This window comes from Pholcus phalangioides, unplaced genomic scaffold (genome assembly GCF_987345545.1).
Source record: "Pholcus phalangioides strain wild (caught in Gottingen) unplaced genomic scaffold, Ppha-v1.0 ptg000007l_1, whole genome shotgun sequence".
In the NCBI taxonomy this organism is placed as follows: Eukaryota; Metazoa; Arthropoda; class Arachnida; order Araneae; family Pholcidae; genus Pholcus; species Pholcus phalangioides.
The window spans coordinates 55735596-55754495 of NW_028301600.1; the positions used below are offsets into that span (position 1 = coordinate 55735596).

Consider the following 18900-nt stretch of genomic DNA (forward strand, 5'->3'; position numbering starts at 1 on the left):
ATCAAATACATAACTTAACATGCACCAAAAGTTTATATTCAGACATAATGAAGGATGTACTTAAAAATTCAAGTTATATACAACCTCTGACAATAAAGTTTAGTGAATGGTCCTGTAACATAACGTAGATGAAATGTTAACGAAAGTTACCTTACTGTCCTTCGAAATAGTCACCTCCCATTACTATGCACCGCTGAGATCTCATATACATGTCCTGGAAACTTTGCAAGAAGTCTTCTTTTGGGATGGAGTTCAAAAGTCTCATCACGTTTCGTTGGATGTCAGGAATATCGTCAAATCTCTTTAATTTTAAAGCGAGTTTGAGTTGTGGGAATAGGAAGACGTCTGGAGGATTGAGATCTGGCGAGTATGGTGGATGTTCAATTTTCACCACCCCCTTTTTTGCCAGGAACTGTTTGACGATATTGGCTGTGTGAGGACGAGCATTGTCGTGAACAAGAAACCATGAACCTTGTTGTGCATACTGAGGTCGTACCCTGCGTAGACGTTTCGCGATCAATTGATGAACTTTCATGATCATTTTCATCACTTTCTCAATGTTTTCCTCACTGACTGAGGTCGCCCATCTTCCCCTACGGGGGTTGTAAGAAACACTTTTCCGGCCTTCTCTAAAATAGGCGAACCACTCGTACACACACTTCATGGACAGTGCTTGATCTTCATAAACACGTACCGGCATTGCGCGAGTTTCTTTCGGTGTCTTGCCAAGCTTAAAACAAAACTTTAAATTGATCTTTTGTTTGTTCATTTTCCTGTTTTCAGTTAAGAACTAACGCACTAAACAAGCACTTTGTAAAACAAGTCTTTCACAGAATACAAACGACGCTCAACTGAACAACGGTGGTGGCAGATGATCAACACCTGCCGCTACTCATGTGTAGCATTTTGCTTCACCAGTGTTGCCAGATCGGGCGTTCTGACTTCATTCACCGAACTTTATTGTCAGAGGTTGTATATCCAACTTAAGGGGAAAAATATTTGATTTCCCCCAAAAAACTGGGTTTTATAATAAAACCTGCCTGCGCTGGGTTTTTTACAACCCTGATTGTGCATTATGGACATGTTGCCCTTTACCTCCAGCATACAGATATACTGATCATTTGCTGACATTTTGAGGGGACCACCCTCTCACTACAGCCTTGATTGAAACATTGAAAATTGTATAACTAAAACAAAAAATATATTAAACTAAAGACTCACCAGAAATATTATGCTTTTCTAGCCATTCATCCCACCATCCAGTAGCTTCTTTAAGAACACCAGAGATAAAATTTCCAATAACTACAGCACACTGCCCTTTCAGATGTGGATCAGAATGATCAGCATACATGAAAACATCCCATATATGCTGCTCATCTGAAATAAAAACAAATAATATCAAATATAGTCAATAATTTATAAATGATTGTCATAATAGCTATGATTTTCAGTCAAATTCCACAAAATGAACAAACACAATCAACTCTATATCTCAGCCTTCTATATTGAAAACCCTTTATACAATACCAGCCAATCAATTAAAATTACTGGTTAATGCAATGAGCTGGTTAATAAAATTAAGTTACTAAGAATGAATTCAAAAATCAATGCTATAACATTGTAAAATTTTCACTCAATAAAATCAACATTCATTTATAAATTTTTTTACTATGAAACATTTTTTAAACTAAACAGTTTTATTTTTACTATTGAGAGTAAAACGGTTAAATCTCCAGAAAGAAAAACTAATGCTGAAGAACATGAATCGAACAAAGAGCTCTTGCTAATTGAAACAGTAATGAGTAGGGCTCAGATTTTTGTTTTTGCATATTTCGTTATGTATTCGTGATAAAGCATATTTTCAAAATTTTAAGGCATATTTTGCATATTTCATAATTATTGATAAAAATTAAATTTTTGCCTTGCTATTCCAATCCCGATTCAGACTGGTTTTTTCAGTTCCCACCTCTGATGAGAGCTCTTAGGGCTAGGATTTTAATGCACCAAAAATAAAATGTTGTTGCTCATTGGGGGAAAATCCTGAAATTTATGTTTTTCAACCAATCAGCAATGACATTGAATTTTTGGAGCATAAAATACTAGCCCTTCAACGACTGGTGTGTGGCTGTAGATAGATTATCATCTGAATCTGTGTCTGTGATGGTAACACCTGGGAAAAATTGGTAAATGGGGAAATTTTTTAGCATTTGTGGGAAGTTTTGAGTTTTTATCAAATAAAAAGAATTATTTATTTATTTCAATTTTGTGCGATGCTTTTCTAAAGCTAAATACAGTACTTGGCCAGGTATTTTTACCAATAGATGACAGCACATTAATTCTGAATTTGTGGGGAAAAATTACTCAAAAGGAAATTTTAGAGGGAATTTTTGGCTTGATGAGATTAGTTAGTAAAATGAAGAATTTTTGTTCATAAAAATAAAGTAATGGTTCAAAATGTTAGACTGCATCAACACTTCTCATTATCATATTATTTTGCTAAAACTGTAATTTGAGATAAGAATGAAAAAAAATTTAAAACATTTTTCATTTTATAGGGCATATTTACAGTTTTTTAAGAGCACAAATGCATTTTTTATAGAGCATTTTTTAGAAGTTTTTAAAACATAAAAACCTTAGCCCTAGTAATGAGAATTTAAAAAGAGAGCTCTTGCTTTTATATTACACCTCCCTCTCCAATAAGTGTTTATTAGAACAAGCATTGTAAAGAAAATCCCTCTCATAAATTATGAATTTAGATGAGGTCAATCCTATAAGGATATTTTATGGACTGCAATCCGTGAAAGACCTCAGAAGACTCTTTGTGATCTGATCACATATATAGAATTCTGTATTCATGTAGCACTACATTTTTTTGCCATAATTCACTGTAACATCAATAAAAGGTTTTTTTTGTTAAAAAGCATAACCCCTGAAAACTTTCGTTTATTAAGATTTTTACCTTTGCTTTTTATTTTATAGTGAGATCATATATAAAACAATAATTTTACTTATGTTGCACATTTTTAATACAGTTGTTGTACATTTGTAGTTTACATATGCATTTGACATCCATATTTTTCATGGCCATATTTTTTCAGCCACCTTGTTCAGCATTTTGTCTGTTGTGGCCTTTGTATTTCTTCTATTTTTTTTAATAGATGTAAATGTATTATTTCAAAAATTGATGCATAGTTTTGGAATTTCATGAAAAATAGTTGTATTTTGACATGAAAAACTTGTTACAATGGGAAGAAAAATAAGCAAAAGTAGCATAGGTGTTGAAAAAAATGTAAAAACTTTACTAAAAAAAAACAAACCTTGGAAATTTTCTGCCTCTGAATGAAGTTTCAAAATTACAGCTTCAGGATAAATTGATGCAACACAGCTCAAACAACCAAGAGCAAGGGACTTCACACTTACACGAATATTTCTATCAGGCATAATACACCCAGATAAGCCTGGTAGAAGAAAGGATGAACACAAGAGACGTGTGCAATATTTCAAAGGAACATCCACACTTGTGAATGTTCCAATGCTGCCAACCTGAATGGTGAAAATAACAATAATAAATGCTATTAGTTATTACACAACATAAAATTGCATTCTTATTTATATCAAGCATAAAAAATGCATTCTGTAAGAACAGTAAAAATTACCTATTGTATGAAACACATTACTCTACAGGTATATATTTGACACAAAGGTTTCCCAATTCCTGACATTTTGAAGCGTTTGGGAATCAGGAAATCATATTTCCTGAGAATTCTTTGGAATTCCCAAAATAACTTATTTATGATGAAACCCAGTTTATACGACTCATTCATTTATATGACCTTTTTCAGCCTCAATTGCTCTTTCTTCTTTCTAAAGTTAAAATATTTCATTTATTCACTGCAGAATTTCAATTACATGACAAATCCCAAATTTTATAACAATTAAACAATGTATTATTATTACCATATTATATAATATTAAATAATCCATGCAACAAACGTAAAAGGTTTGAAAATCCTTGTGTTAAAGTAAAACTGGGCATAAGGGGTGAATTGGGCAGTTCAGTGTAATACACCACAGAGATGCTGCTGTACTCTAATTTGCCTGGGACCCAGGGTATTAAAAAAAATCTGTCTCTTTTGAGTGAAAGTGGGCCTCTTTCGAAAAAAATTATCTTGAAAAAAGTATGGTCCCTCCCACTGGTATTCATGAATTTTTTCTAGCATGCTCCAAGTCTTTCGTCACCTGCTTATATCTCTTCATTGAGACAATGCGGTGGGCCATGTTCTGGGTAAGAGGAGGAGGTATCTCTGTGAATCAAAGAACTAATTTCTAAAAACATGTTCTATCCAAAGGTTCATTTACTTTCATTGTCTACTAATAGGAAAAGCAAAAAAGCCCATTAACACTGAGAATTGAACATGTGGAATTTAGCACATGTAATAAATCTATCGTAAATATACAGTCGATCCAGCTTATAACGTTCTCATTCACAACATTTTCTCACTTAGTCAGACTTATTTTCGTCGTCCCAACTCTATAAATAATTCTCATTAAGATTCCCTGTTTGAAGTGTTTTCCTGCTTACGTTTTTTATGACAGTTTTTTGAAAAACGTTATAAGCAGGATCCATTTTAATTAAAAATTAGAGGCACACATTTATATATTTACTAATAGATTGATTTATTAATTCTCTTCCGATTGAGATTTTCCATTCTTTATTTTTCATTTCTTTAAAAAAATCTTAGCTCTTTCAAATAATCTTCTGATTTAAATTTAAAGCAAATGAGAATCTCTCTCTCTCAGACACTTCTCTTCTGATTCCCTATTCATATAAATCATTGGGAAGCGCGATAGCATAATGGAAAAAAAATCCCTAAAAAAATTTTTTGTTTTTTTTTTAAATTGCATGTTCAAAAAACTTTTTTTTTCATAGCACTATTTCAGTTTTCTATAAGATTGACTCATGCTAAAGCAAAATGATAAATGACTTGGTTACAAAACCAATTTTTGGCCAAAACAGTGTACTAGCAACCACAGATAATTCTTTGCTGTCTCTCCTGATATAATTATATTACATTCTTTTTTGGAGTCTTCTCCAAAGTGCAGAGCTTGTCGACTCTCTTCGACAATGCACAGCAAATCATGAAGCCGTACATTTTTTAAGAATGACGCTTCTTCGAGACCACTTTCGAAAGCACAGTGTGCAAAATGTGTAGATTACAAGATACAATATAAATAAGGCAAGGTGAACCAAATAGTTTTACTGTGTTGTCCATAATTTTTTTAAAAGGATTTGTTCACATTTTACTGTTCAATGCCAGTGTAATCATTTTTGACAAATGAAGCACTTCCATTTTCTAGCTCTTTTCTGAGCATTTTAAATATTGTTTATGCCTCTTCATGCCTTAAAAATACAGAAGACAACTGAATGCTATTGGGTAGCATCAGAATCACCAAACCTAGAATAGGACTATGTATCCAACTGCTTTGAAATGCAAACAGTTGTTTCACCTATTTGCACCGTAATTTTGAATGATGAATGTTAATTACTGTCCAAGACCATGAAGTAATAAATACAAACTTATTTTTTTCATCCAGACAGAAGTTTTTAATGACTACTATACTTGTTGAACCCTCAAACTAAGCAAATGAAAAATTAATCAACTAAATGGTCCACGTACACCCCCCCCCCAAATAACCTTAAAAATGATAAAATTTCTGCTTTGGCAGAATCATTAATTGCATTCTTCAACATTTGTAACATTTGGCAATATATCAATGATTTCCTGCTCAATTAAAATCAATTACACAAATTTTGTCGATAGGATTTGGTGGAAAAGTAGGACAAAACCGAGAATGTAAGACAAAAGTAGGACATTTTACCAAAAAGTAGGAAAAGTAGGACGAGTGGGAGCCCTGTATATCTCTTGTTGCAGATTGAATTAAATTTACACAGCATATGAAGTTTTATTTTCTCTAATTTCCCCAGAGTTATTAAATGATATTTAACCCCCCCCCCTTTTTTTTTTCTTATTATAACCATTCCCAATTCAGACTGAGCAAAGGAAAAAAAAGAATCCTACCTTTTTGTATAGTTTTGTGGTGCATCTAGTGCGTCCCAGAAATAAGCAATATAAATTCAGTGGTGCTGGGAAGAAGCAAAAAACGAAGAAAAACTTGGAAACAAGGAGTTAGCCAACGTACTACACAGACTTAAGCGAACACGACAAGGGTTGCTGTCCGCAATGTTAACATGAATGAAATCGTAATTTAACTTTCCATAATTTTTATTTGTAATTAAATATTTTTAAATATGACTTGCTGCCTTCTATCGATGCCGTCAATTCTTAATAATACATAATTGCACCCTATAACATTCTTGTGTCTTAATGTATCCGATAAATTTTTAATTTCTGACCACGAGGCTTCAAATAGATTTGGTATATGTTGATAAGCTGCACACTGATCAATAATTTTTAGGCTATTTATTTATTTATATATTTTGTAGTATTGTAATTTCTATATTGACCACAGCATAAATTAGTCTTTCCAGAAAGTTTGGCTGCATTCATCTTGACTTTGTGGGTCCTCTACCTCCATCGAACGGGTTCACATGTGTGAACTGTTTCACCAGATAGCTTGAGACAATTAGAATAGATTACATCTCAGCCTCCTTTGTCTCTTTTGTTTTTTTTTTCAGTAGCTTAATACAGCGCTACTTTGGCTAACAAAGATAATTTGCTTCAGAATATTGTTCGTTAGCAGAAACTCGATTTTTGATAGGTTTTTATGGGAAAATAGTTCTAGCAATTGCTCAAAATTTCAAAGCAACTTTTGTAAAACACTAAAAGGCCCAACAAAAAATTAGAAACTGATCCAGGGCTGAGAGAAAAGCCTTCACAATCAAAGGACAAATCAAAGGAGGATGAAAAACTAAATATCTTTTCATTTCACGTTTCTTTTTTTATGTATGCTAGGTTGTTCTGCTGTGTTTTGATAAAATCAGATGATTTCTCTTTCCTACACATGTAGATGGAAAGGATAAGTTCCTAGAATGTTCTAGTCTGTTCAGTTTGGTATTAAGAATTTCCCGTATGCACTGAAACATTCATGTCCAAGGCTTTTTTAATGCCTTTTCTCTAAGCTTAATTATTCATTTCACATAAAATGGCTCTAAATCTTTCTGAAAGAGAAGCGATTCTGAGGTAGAAATATATTAATCTGGCTCAAGTGTTACTCGTTTGATTCATTTTGATTGGCACAAAAATTTTGTTCATGATGGGACTGTTTTATGAGAGCTGATGCATCCATATAAATTAAAATGTCTTTTGCCGACTTTTTATTTGAGAATATTAGTCGAAGTAGAAAAACAAAAAAAATCTGTTTTTTTTTTTTAGTCCAAAAGTTCATAAGTTGGGGCATTCATTAGCTGAGGTATCATTATAACTTCTCTAGAAACATTCTTCAGTAGTGAACTTGACTTGGGTATATAATTCATGCTCACTTTCACCTTATCGTAGCAGGATTCTATTTTGAGTTTCATGTTTTCCTTTTCCTAGAAATTAATCCTGACCTCTATTTCACAGAGGGGATATACACCATACAATAAACATAAGCACTAAATTTTTAATTTCTGCAAAAAACCTCTAATATAGTTTTTGACTAATTAATATAGCTATTTGACTCAAAGCCCTGTGGCCCTGTTGGATCCACTGGTTAAGATGTCACCGTGCAAATGGAGATACAACATTATGACTTGTTGGCCATGGAAATTTTGCTTTTGGCCAGCTTCACTGTCTCAAAGGTTGAAAATCTCTGCTTTAGACCTCCCTTCACAGACACTTCTCTTTAGCGGGCACCTCCCGATAACAAACACTTTTTACAAATTACATTGCCGGGCCTCTGTGTTTCACTATCCATTAACTGACAATCCTCATCAGCAGACAAAATTTTTGGTCCAATGGGTGTCCATTATTGAGAGGTGTATACACGTCACAGTGCTGTATACGTCACAGAAAGAGGCATAAGTAATAATAATAATAATAACTTTTCTGGGGAGAAGTATACTGGCTAGTTCGAGGAGAGCACAGAGAATCTCTCCACGGAAAATTTTAGTTTTCAAACTTCAAAAAGTTTCAAATTTACAGAAATTGATTGAAACTGTGTTTACAGAATTTTTATTCAATATTTAACTTTTTTACAAATTTCTCTTCAATTTTCGATCATCTTGCCCCTTCCCCATCTGTCTCTTCAAAGGGGCATTAGGATTTAGGATTTTACAAAATGCTTAGGAGGGGCATGGCAAAAAAAAAAGTCAGGAACTGCTAATCTAGCTGCTGAAACCATTGGTGACTTAGCAGAACCGGCATGGGACTTCTCACGCAAGTTATCTCATTATTGTAATTGTCTTTGGCAATTTCAACAAAATTTTCCAGTAATAAAGCAAATTACAATTTAAAAAAAAACACCTTGAATTCCAATTTAGTACTGGGTGATGGAGTAGAGTTTTGATCACCCCACAAATCCTCATCATTATCAAGCAATCGGTCATCACTAGCACCTTTTCTTAATACTGGTGGTATTTTCCTTGGTGTTCCTGAACTATGCACACCTGAAAAATGGAGTACAGAAATATAAAGGGTGTTTCAAAAAGAATCATCCAATTTAAAAAAAATTGAATAACTATTCAGCTTTTAATCCGTTTTGATCGAATAATGTATAGGTAGAAAGAGGGAAATCTCCTGTTTCACGCAGTTGCCGACAGGTAGCACCAACACTCTTCCTTTGGCTGCCACTTCAGTGTTTGTCAAGATTGGCTTTTCCCACAGTTAGAAACCAATTAGGGTGACTTCATTTTGCAGCAGGATAGGGCACCACCACACTGGAGTTTGGACGTTCGAGAATTTTCAAACAATCACATTCCTAAACAATGGATTGGCCGTATGGGACCTGATGATTCAGTTAAACATCACTGGCCTCCAAGATTGCTGGACCTCAGTGTGCAATTTTTTCTTGTGAGGGTTTATAAAGGACTACGTTTATGTGCCTCCCCTTCCAGCTACATTAGCCGAACTGAAGATACTCATAAGAGCCTGGATGCAAAAATGCTAACAAAAGTTTGGGACGAATTTGACTACCGTATAGACATATGCCATGCATCTCGAGGTGGGCATATTGAGCACCTTTAATTTGGTTTGTAAAAAACTTTAATGATTAGCCATGTAATATAAAATTAATCTTGTCTATGTTCAATATTTTTCGTAATAAACGCATTTCAAATCGGGTGATTATTTTTGAAATCCCCTATATTATAGAAGGAAAAAATTATTTTTATGAATGAAAAAAAAGTTATAAAAATAGTTATATAGAATAGCACAGAAGAAAAAAATGATTACATATCACAAATGCATATAAGTCTGCGGTTGCAGAGCACACCCCAAAATGATCACATAAATAAATTTTAAAAATTGAGCTTTTTATCCCACACAAAATATTTTTCCCTTGATCATACATAGAGAGGAAATAGAAATCTATAAACACCCCAACTGTTACAATATAAAAAAAAAAAGTTTAGTTGAACTTGGACCTCTGCCTTGAGCAAAATGAGACCCTCTCTGTTCCATGGCTAACTTTTTGAAAGAAATAAAAGACCTAATTAAATGACTCTGCTACTACTACTAACCAGGAAGAAAATTTTGAATGCATGGTAAATTAACAATACCGTTATAGTTTTGATTGTTTTGCTCATTGCAGTCAGTGTCATCTAATGCCTCCTGATAATGCCAACTGCTTGCTATCATAGTGAAGTTGACACTCAAACTCACCAGAAACTTAACTTGAAAAAACTGATTCATTGAACAACTGCAGTAAAAATTGAAACAGCTACCTCTAAATTGTGGGCATATTTTCCTGCATGAAATCGATTTATTTTGCTATTCTATACTTTCTCACAAAATTTGAACAAAAAGTTAATGATCTTGTATATATTTTGGCAATCAGTAATGCTGACATATATACCACAGCAACGTACAATATATATAGGAAGTAAATTTAAACAAACAGATGAAGGAAAAAAGTAAAACTGGAAAAAGAGAAAATTTCGTCATTTAACCGGTAAGTTGAATAAATAACATTGAATGGTTTTACATAATGGATTGGTATCGAAGAGCAAAAACACTCAAAAAGCTTTACCAATTTGTCAGTATGATGCTTTGCAGTGTAGCATTAATGACCATTCAAAGCTAAGTTAATTAGCAATCCAAAAATGTTTTGCTCATGATATTGGTAATCATCATGGTATTGGTAATCAGTGGCAAATGTATTGCCAATGTGGTGGTCGAGTGGTTATAGTGACGGACTCGCGATGCGAGGATCCGGGTTCGAACCCCACAGTGGTGGTCGGCCGAAGTTGGTTTTCTGTGGTTCCCAACTTCAAGGCGCAAATGCGAGCCGATCTCCCCGTTAAAAAGTCTCGCCACAGAGAGCAACAGTCCTACAACGATAAATCATTCAATCATAACACTTCACTCATAGTTAGAAAAACTGGTGGCAGATGGCAGCACTACACATAACAAGCATTACAGAGAAACAAAAAACTTCAAGTCAGGTTTAACTACAAGTACACGCACATTCCCGCATGTACCGATTCGTTGGGGGTTCCGCGGGGAGTGAGGGGTGTGGGCGGGGTGCATGTGTGGTGTAGCAGTAGTAGGTAGGGCCTCCAAAAAATGGCTCGGGGATCCATGATGTTCTTAAGTCAGCCACCTCGTTGGGCAATTTGCCTGTTGTGGCGTTGTATTTGTATTTGTTGTATTTGTATATTCATGTATACAGTCTAATTTTATTCTGATCTGACTCTGTATCTAGTATGCAATATTTGTGGTCTTGGAATTTACAGTAGAGCATCGATTATCCGAATAGTGATCAAATGAAACATTGGTTAACCCAGACGTTCTTAACCTATGGGTCACAACCCAAACTTGGGTCGCAAGGTCTTCCAAGATGGGTCATTCAACATCCACTAACACCCAGGGTCTCTTGTACTATGGGTCACTACCCAAATTTGATTCTCAAAGGCTTACTAGATAGGTCATACAAATACACTTACAACCAGGTATTCTTGAGCTATGACCCACACTTGATTCGTGGGGACTTTTGGTGTAACATATTGCTCTTATGTGGGCTCATATGTTCTATTTTTCAGAATTCTAATTGGTCCCCCGGGAGAAGACCTGCTTGAGTCAGGGGATTTGTGAATGTATTTATATTGTTTATGCATTAATATGTTATTTCATTGCGTTTGAAGTAAATTTCTGATACATATCTGATGAAATGAATTGCATTGTTATTAAATACCTTGTCTCATGGGAGGAGGTACCCGCAGGCTTCTGTTCTGGCATAATAATTCCATGATCTCAAATTGCCAAATCCATGTAAATATCGTGGAGAAGCCTGATCAACTTCCTCCATCTTTTTGAGACTGTTGCCACTGAGAAATGAAATAGTGTTCGGAAAATAATTCGTGCCACATGTCCATATGTAAATCGAGTGAAAGACATCAATTTCTTCATACGGCAAAAGCCAGCAGCACTCCGATTAGTCCGAAGATAAACTGGTTCACCTCTACTATAAATAGTCAGGGCAGATGCTATGCACATCGTTGCATTCATTCCTGCAGTGTTCGTTAGAAAGCAGCTTCGTGTGTAGAGCAGTAAAGCGCTTCATCATAACATACTAATATGTGTTTGAATAATATTTTCAAGTGAAGTGCATCTTACTACTCAGGCTGGTCTGCAGTTATCAATCATGATTGCTCTCGTTTATTCATAATTTCGCAAGTTCTAGTTATGATCAAGTGGTTCAACTTGAGTGCCGGACGTCCTCCTGAAAGGTGATATATGTCTGCTTGTCTACGAATCGGTGTTCTACAATTCAATTGGAATCTGCTAGGAATAGTGATGGCAGTCATCATTTGATGAGATCCGTTGTTTTCGTCGACTAGCATTCCGATATCATTGTGTGCCACATCCTCGATATGCTGATCCCTTGATCGTGAACTGTCACCGTGTGAAATGGATTGATTTTCTGATCATCATCTGGCTCAACAGAGAGATCATGGCAATTTCTCCAATTAAGAGGATTTTCATTGACTTAAACTGGTGAGATTGAGAAGTAGCTGACGAGCACGCTACACTGAGAAGGGTCGTATGAATCTATTCATAGCCAGGTTTATTTATAGGGATTCTTGAGGTAAAAGATGCACGACCCGAACTTGATTAACAGGGTCTTTCAAGACGAGTGACACAAATCCATTTACAGAAGGGGGGTTCTCGAGCTATGGGTCACTAAACAAATTTTATTTGCAGGGCTTCCGAGCTGTGTTGTGAAAATTCATTTACAGCCAAGGATTTCTGAGCTATTGGTCACAACCCTAACTTCATTCACAGGGGCTTTGAGATGGGTTGTACAAATCCACTTACAAGTCCTGTTATAAATTTTCACTAATTTCGAAAAACAAACAGTCTCATGGGTCATGAAGCTGAAACTTTTTGTTGATTTTGGGTTAAAAAGGCTGAAAAAGGTTAACTGAAAGTGTTCCATCCAGCAAATTAAAATTTGCATGCCATGTAGAAGTTCCGATAGCGGCAGCTAGTGCTTTCTCCCTCTCTGCCAACCGGTCTACATGACTAATCTTGCCTCGTTGCCAGTGCCACGTGAGCCTTTGCTTGTGACAGGTTGTGCTGTAGTTGTAGTGCGGTTTGCAATAGTGACTAAACATAAACGTGTTGTTCTCTCAGTGTTTCCGATAAACTTAAAATAATAGACCAATTGAAGAATGGTTCTAGTGGATCAACCTTAGCCTGGGAATATGGAGTTGGAAATGCAATGATATCTGACATTAAAAAGAACAGTGATGTCATTACAAAATTTGCGAGTGTACTTGACAGTGAAAGATGGAAGCTAGCACAGAAAAATGATGAAAATGCCAGAAAACCAGGACATTGCAGTTTACACATGGTTCATGCTAAGCCTGTCACTGCTATGGTATGCAGAAATGTTAATGGAATGCACAAGCTACCTTCGCTAATCATGGGGAAGTCTACAAATCTGGGGTGCTTTAAGGTAATAAAAAAATCGCCAGTTACCTACAAGAACCAAAACAATTCATGTATGGATACAAGCATATTTATAGAAAGGCGTGGCGCTGTATTCATCCCTGAAGTCAAAAAGCATCAGGTTGTTACTTGGAATTCTGGAAATTTTTGTTGTTGATCAATAATACCCTAAGTCATCTCAAACCTTTTACTGGAAAGAGAAAATGGAAAATTTAAAGTTGTTTTTTTCCTCCCAACATTACTGCAGTCCTCCAACCAAAGGACCGGGGTCACTAAAAGTTTCAAACACCATTACAGAAAAGCATTGCTGTATATGGTTCTGATCAGGGAAGAATATGAAAAAACAATTCAGCAATTATACAAAGAAATTGGCTTGAAGGATGTACATGGCAGCAGAAACTTGTGTGACTGTCAAGGACACTACACTAGCAAAAGCTTGGAGTAAGCTTCTTCCATCAGATGAGTCTATCACTGCACCCAAAGTGCCACCAAACAGCCAATTTCTGTCAGAACTGGCTGGGCTGATGAAAGAATCTTCAGGGTTTGAAGAATGCAACCAGGAAAATGTTCAAGACTGGCTTGAATGTGATGTTGATGACTGTGGCTATCAAGTATTGATGATGAAATTATTGCCAGTGTCATCGACCAACACGACCCTTGTGATGACGACCGTGCTGAAAAAGAACCATTCAGTGAGGAAGCTTTTCACTGCCTTGAGAAAGCCATGAAGTGGTTAGAACAAAAAGAAGAATGTGATGCTGTCCAATTGCTGTCTTTAAAATGTTTGCAACATTTAGCGGCAAAAAAAACAGGTGCTTAGCTTTGAAGCAAAACAAAATTTTGGACGACTTCTAAACTGTGGGTTTACCTTTAAGAGGCATTTTGAATTTGTCAAACTAGGCTAGTCAGTTCTGTTCTCTGTGTTATTTGCAAGACGCGTGATACAAAATATGTAGTTTTGTGTTTAATATCACACTGTTTCTTTGTTTCATATTACTCTTCCTATGACACTGGTATAATTTTCTTTTGTGAATGATCGGTTATCCAAAAAAGCAGTTATCCGAACACTCCTAGTCCGCAATTGTTTTTGATAACTGACGCTCTACTGCATTTTTTCCTCCATGCCTCCTATTGTTTGTAGTACAAAAAGTCACTCTCTTCATCTAAAAGTTACATAGGTAAATATTATTGTAGAATCCACACACAGTATATATATATATAATTTTTTTATATTACCTTTTCTCAGATTTTTCCTTTGAAAGCAGAAATGTTGGCCTATTTTGCTCAAGTAATTATGGATATCTATAATGAGTAATCATAAATTTGGCAAATAAAATTAAAAATTATGTTTGATTTACCACAAAGCTCCAGGGATGGCTCAAACGAGGGTGCACCGGGGGGGGGGCAGGTTATAAGGAGCGACAGCTTAGGCTTTAGTTTCACAACAAAATTTCTAAAAATTTCCAATAATAAAATGACACACTTTTAAGCCATACTTTGATGACAAAGATGTTAAGAAAACTTGAGGGAACAGACAGGGAAGGCCTGGGACTGAATACTGAAAACAAGAATGCATTCTATCACAAAGAGAAAGTGTACATTTCAATGCCCCCTCCCTGTAATCTTTCCGGAACGATTAAATAAAGGTGAAGGAAGAATTTGTTTACTCACTTGTGATGTCCCTGGAGCACCAGAAATGGCTTTAAAATAAACTTCTTATGGCATTCCCTACATTAGCCGGCATACCAGAAAACAGCTAGGGAGACCACAATGCCAGGAATACCTGTATTTTCTGCAGGGTTGTTTTGTTTAAACCACGTTGGTTTAACCCATGGTTTAAACCTTGGTTTTAACCAAGTGGTTTTTTTCAAAAAATCAAATAAAAGTTGCCTAAATATAGTTTTTTTCCTTGAAAAATATCATATTGGTTCATTATTAGCCAAAATTTTTCATTTTTACCACATTTTATATCCTTGGGATACATTCCGATGGTATATCTTTAAATGACATAAGATTTTATAAGTGTTTTTTTTCAAAAAGTCTCATAAAAGTGGCCAGAATATATATATATTTTTCATATAAAGTATCTTAGTTATTAAAAGTTATATACAAAAGCCAAAATTTCTCATTCTTACAACATTTTCTACCCTTTGGCTACATTCTGATGCTCTATCTTTAGCAAATTCATGAATAAGGATTGCATCATACATCTAAATGTAGTGGCGCATCATCTCACAGGGTTTCTTTTTACCTTCACAAAGAAGCAGCAACAGTAGTGACACCATCATGCTAGGGGCAGGTGGTGCTATAATCCAATAAAGACACCAGCTGTCCTTAAAGGACAAAGACTAGTGTACTAGTAGTTACATTACCTCACATACATTTTCATTTTCTTTCCCATAAGAAGTAGCACATCTCCTACTGTATATCTCCCAGTCTTAATATTCAATAGTAGTTTTTTTTATACTTTCACACTATTAAGCCCAGTTAATCAAGGTTCTACTGAATAATAACAGTTTTATGAAAAATAATCAGTTATATACAGGGTGATTATAATTTGAAGTTTTGATTCCAAAACTATTCAATAAGAACTACTGGTCAGAATGACCTGAAAATTTGCATGGATATTTGCTGAAGCAATGGAAGTTTCTTTCGCAAAAGGAAAAAAAAATGCAAGTAGTGCAAAATGTGCAGGTAGATGATGCTGTACTTGGCCAGCAGTATAATCTATTTTGTGCAACCACATCATTTTGGCACTTCCACAGCATCAGTGTGTGGATAGAACTTCTATCAAGATGCACATTGCAATACCAGCAAAGCAGCTGCTGAAAACCCATTTTGACAGGATGCACCTTAACCCTTGTAACGTCTGGCTGTGGGAGGTACCTCAAAATGTCATAAACAGTGGTCAGATTGCAAAATTTGGTGAATTGCAATCTCCAGCACATCCCCTATATGTTAGAAGTTAATCAGGAATATTAACGGGGGGGGGGGCGTTTGGTTTAATAAAGCTGAATTGCAAGCACATCCACATTATGACCATGGGGCATACTCCGATTCTGCTGTTGAACAAGAATTTTTGTGCTTTCAACCTCATAGCCAGAACACGCGGTGGACAACATATTTAACATTTCTTAAGTAAGTTGTAGTTATTTGTTCAATTACTTCGTTTTTCGTGATGTTTCCATGAATTATGAAATCGTGGAATGCTATAATTAAGGTATCATTTTGCCATGACTGGCTATCATTTCCATTCTGCGAGCAAATTTCCCATATGTTGGATGATGCCATTAATTTTACATTTTTAAGTATTTTTTCCCCTTTACCAAATAAAATTGCATTTTTTCAGGAATATTCATGTCAATTTTCAAGTCATTTTGACAATAGTTCTTTTTTTACAGAGTTTTGAAATCAGAACCTTTGTTATAATCACCCTATATCGTAAATCATTGCTAATTAATCTGCATTATTTATGCTTGATTAAATACATTATATTCATCTAATTTTTATTACTTTTTGCAAAATAGCTTCCTAATTAAGCATAGGCCTACTGAAAGTAACTGGAGAAAAACCTTTATATACTATATGATTAATAATAACATTGAAAGAATTTTCAAACACACAGTGATCCATTGAGTTAAGCAAAAAATAATTAAATTGCAAAAGTTGGTTTTTGTTAAAATGTAAGAAATATTTATTGATTAATTAGTATGGGAATAGTGTTAATTACATTAATAACCATTTTATTTTAGTTAATTATTAGAAGTTTGAATGATTTTTCAGAAATTTCATTGTTTTTAATGTTAGTACTATTTAAACCAAAAAAACCTGGTTTAAACCAAAAAAACCCGGTTTTTTTGGTTTTTTTACCAACCCTGATTTTCCGACATGTTGAGAAATTAGTCAAAGATTCTTGATAATTCTTAAATATCTGGACTAAGAATCTATTGAATTGGCCTATTTAAAACTTGTATGTTTTCTGCATCTTTGGATCCTTTTGGTTTCCCGATGTAGTACATTCAGGTACTTCAAGATTAATGTTTGCCTTTGCTTCTAAAAATATTGGTTTACTGTAAATATTGGATGCTAAGCTAAATTGTTCACATAGATTGGACGAGTTAAATGGAAAAATAATTAGACTACAAAGTATTTTTGTATTATTTAACCACGTGTGTAAAATTGGAATATACAGAGCAAGAAATTAAGGAATTGCACTGCAACACATGATTTTGTAATATAAAAGTGACATAATTTTTCTTAAATCTCAATGTGCAAAAAAAAAATGAAAACTACAGTAATTTCATATTTGGTTGGCAACAATTAAATTAGATCAAGAGTTAAATACTCAGGTTTTACTAATATAAACACTAATTAAGATCAACCCCCTGTATGTCCCAGTATATTTGCATAGTCCAAGGGTTAACAGGGTAATGGCATATATAGAGGTTCTACTGTACACAATGACATTCCATACTTTGTTAATGACGTAAGATATAATAGATTCAAAAGTAATCTACCTGGAACATTCATTGTGAAAGTTTTGCCTGAAATAGTGGCAGGAAGCTTCTCTGTGATTTCACTGAAATCTTCTGTTTCGTATTCTGGGTAATCATCAATTTGTTGATCAAAACTGTTTTTTGGAGGATCTTCAAAATATGTAGGAGGATAGTCATCTAATGGAAAACAGAAAAATTACATTAAAAACTTAAACTTCAAATATTTGCACCTAAAAATGTTATCAAGTCACAAGCAAAACCAGAATTGCTGGATGAAGAAAAAATTCACTTAGAAAAAGAATGATTAGACATTTTACAATAATTAAATATGTTTGGAAATGAACATAATAGTCCTGTCCACATGGGAAATGAAAAAGTAAAGTTTTTTTGTTGAGCAATAGGGAAAAATTGAAAGGATTCTAGGAAGGGTATGAAACTGCAAAAATCCAAAAAAAGAGAGAGGAGGGTGTAAGTCTTTCCTCCTCTTTCTTTCCCTATAGGAGGAAAAAATTTGCTAAGCTTGGTGGTTCTATTCATCCAACCACCACCACTGAAATCTCAATCTTGCACATGTAAACAACATAGATATAATAGATCGATCAAAAAAAGATTGATCGGTGGCAACAGGCTGTGTGCATGTAGCTCGTGCGAATATCTCGCTAGAACCTTCTGTTTGTATATAGATATATATATATTTTTTTCCCAACTTATTTATTTTGTTTTAAGGTTTAATTACATTTTTTTTTTGTTGAAGCTGCGGCTGTGGTGTTGTTAACATGTCTGCAAGTAATCCCATAATGATTGTTTGCCTTGCTTGCAATGAAACTGTCAGATCAAGGGAGGACAAGATTGTTTGTTCAGCGTGTAAAACCCCGTATCATTTTTACTGTGTTGGTTTTTCTGAGAAAAACTTCCAGATATATACCCGTAAGTCTGAATGGAAGTGTTTGAAATGTACGAATCCTCACGTTGGTGCTCAACGAAGATCTGGAGTGGCTTCAAGTTCACCTTCGACTTCATCCCAGTCTATTGATCGTGTTTCCATTCAATCTGAACAGGGATCGTCACCCCAACCAGTGCCCACAGTAAATGATAATGATGATGTTTCCATGTTTTTTCACGACCGTGATCTACATAATGCAATAACCGAATCTGCTAAAACACTACCACCTGAATCTGCCAATATAATATTGTCCATTGCTAATGTGATTGATGCCCATTTGAAGTCACTGATGACATTTATCTCTCAGCAATTTTCGGTTTACACAAGTGAGTTGTCTACTGTCAAAGCA

The 18900-nt window shown here is 34.8% G+C and overlaps 1 protein-coding gene across 1 annotated transcript in view; it reads right to left on the reverse strand.

Annotated features, from left to right (window-relative positions):
- Nucleotides 1-18900, reverse strand: part of htt (huntingtin) — a 441906-nt gene that overhangs the window by 321086 nt on the left and 101920 nt on the right. The window contains exons 10-13 of the mRNA XM_089233919.1: nt 17630-17785; nt 8466-8608; nt 3318-3543; nt 1222-1377 (exon numbers count right to left, since the gene is read on the reverse strand). Coding sequence (XP_089090045.1) covers nt 1222-1377; nt 3318-3543; nt 8466-8608; nt 17630-17785 — 681 coding nt within the window. The remainder of the gene's footprint in view (nt 1-1221; nt 1378-3317; nt 3544-8465; nt 8609-17629; nt 17786-18900) is intronic.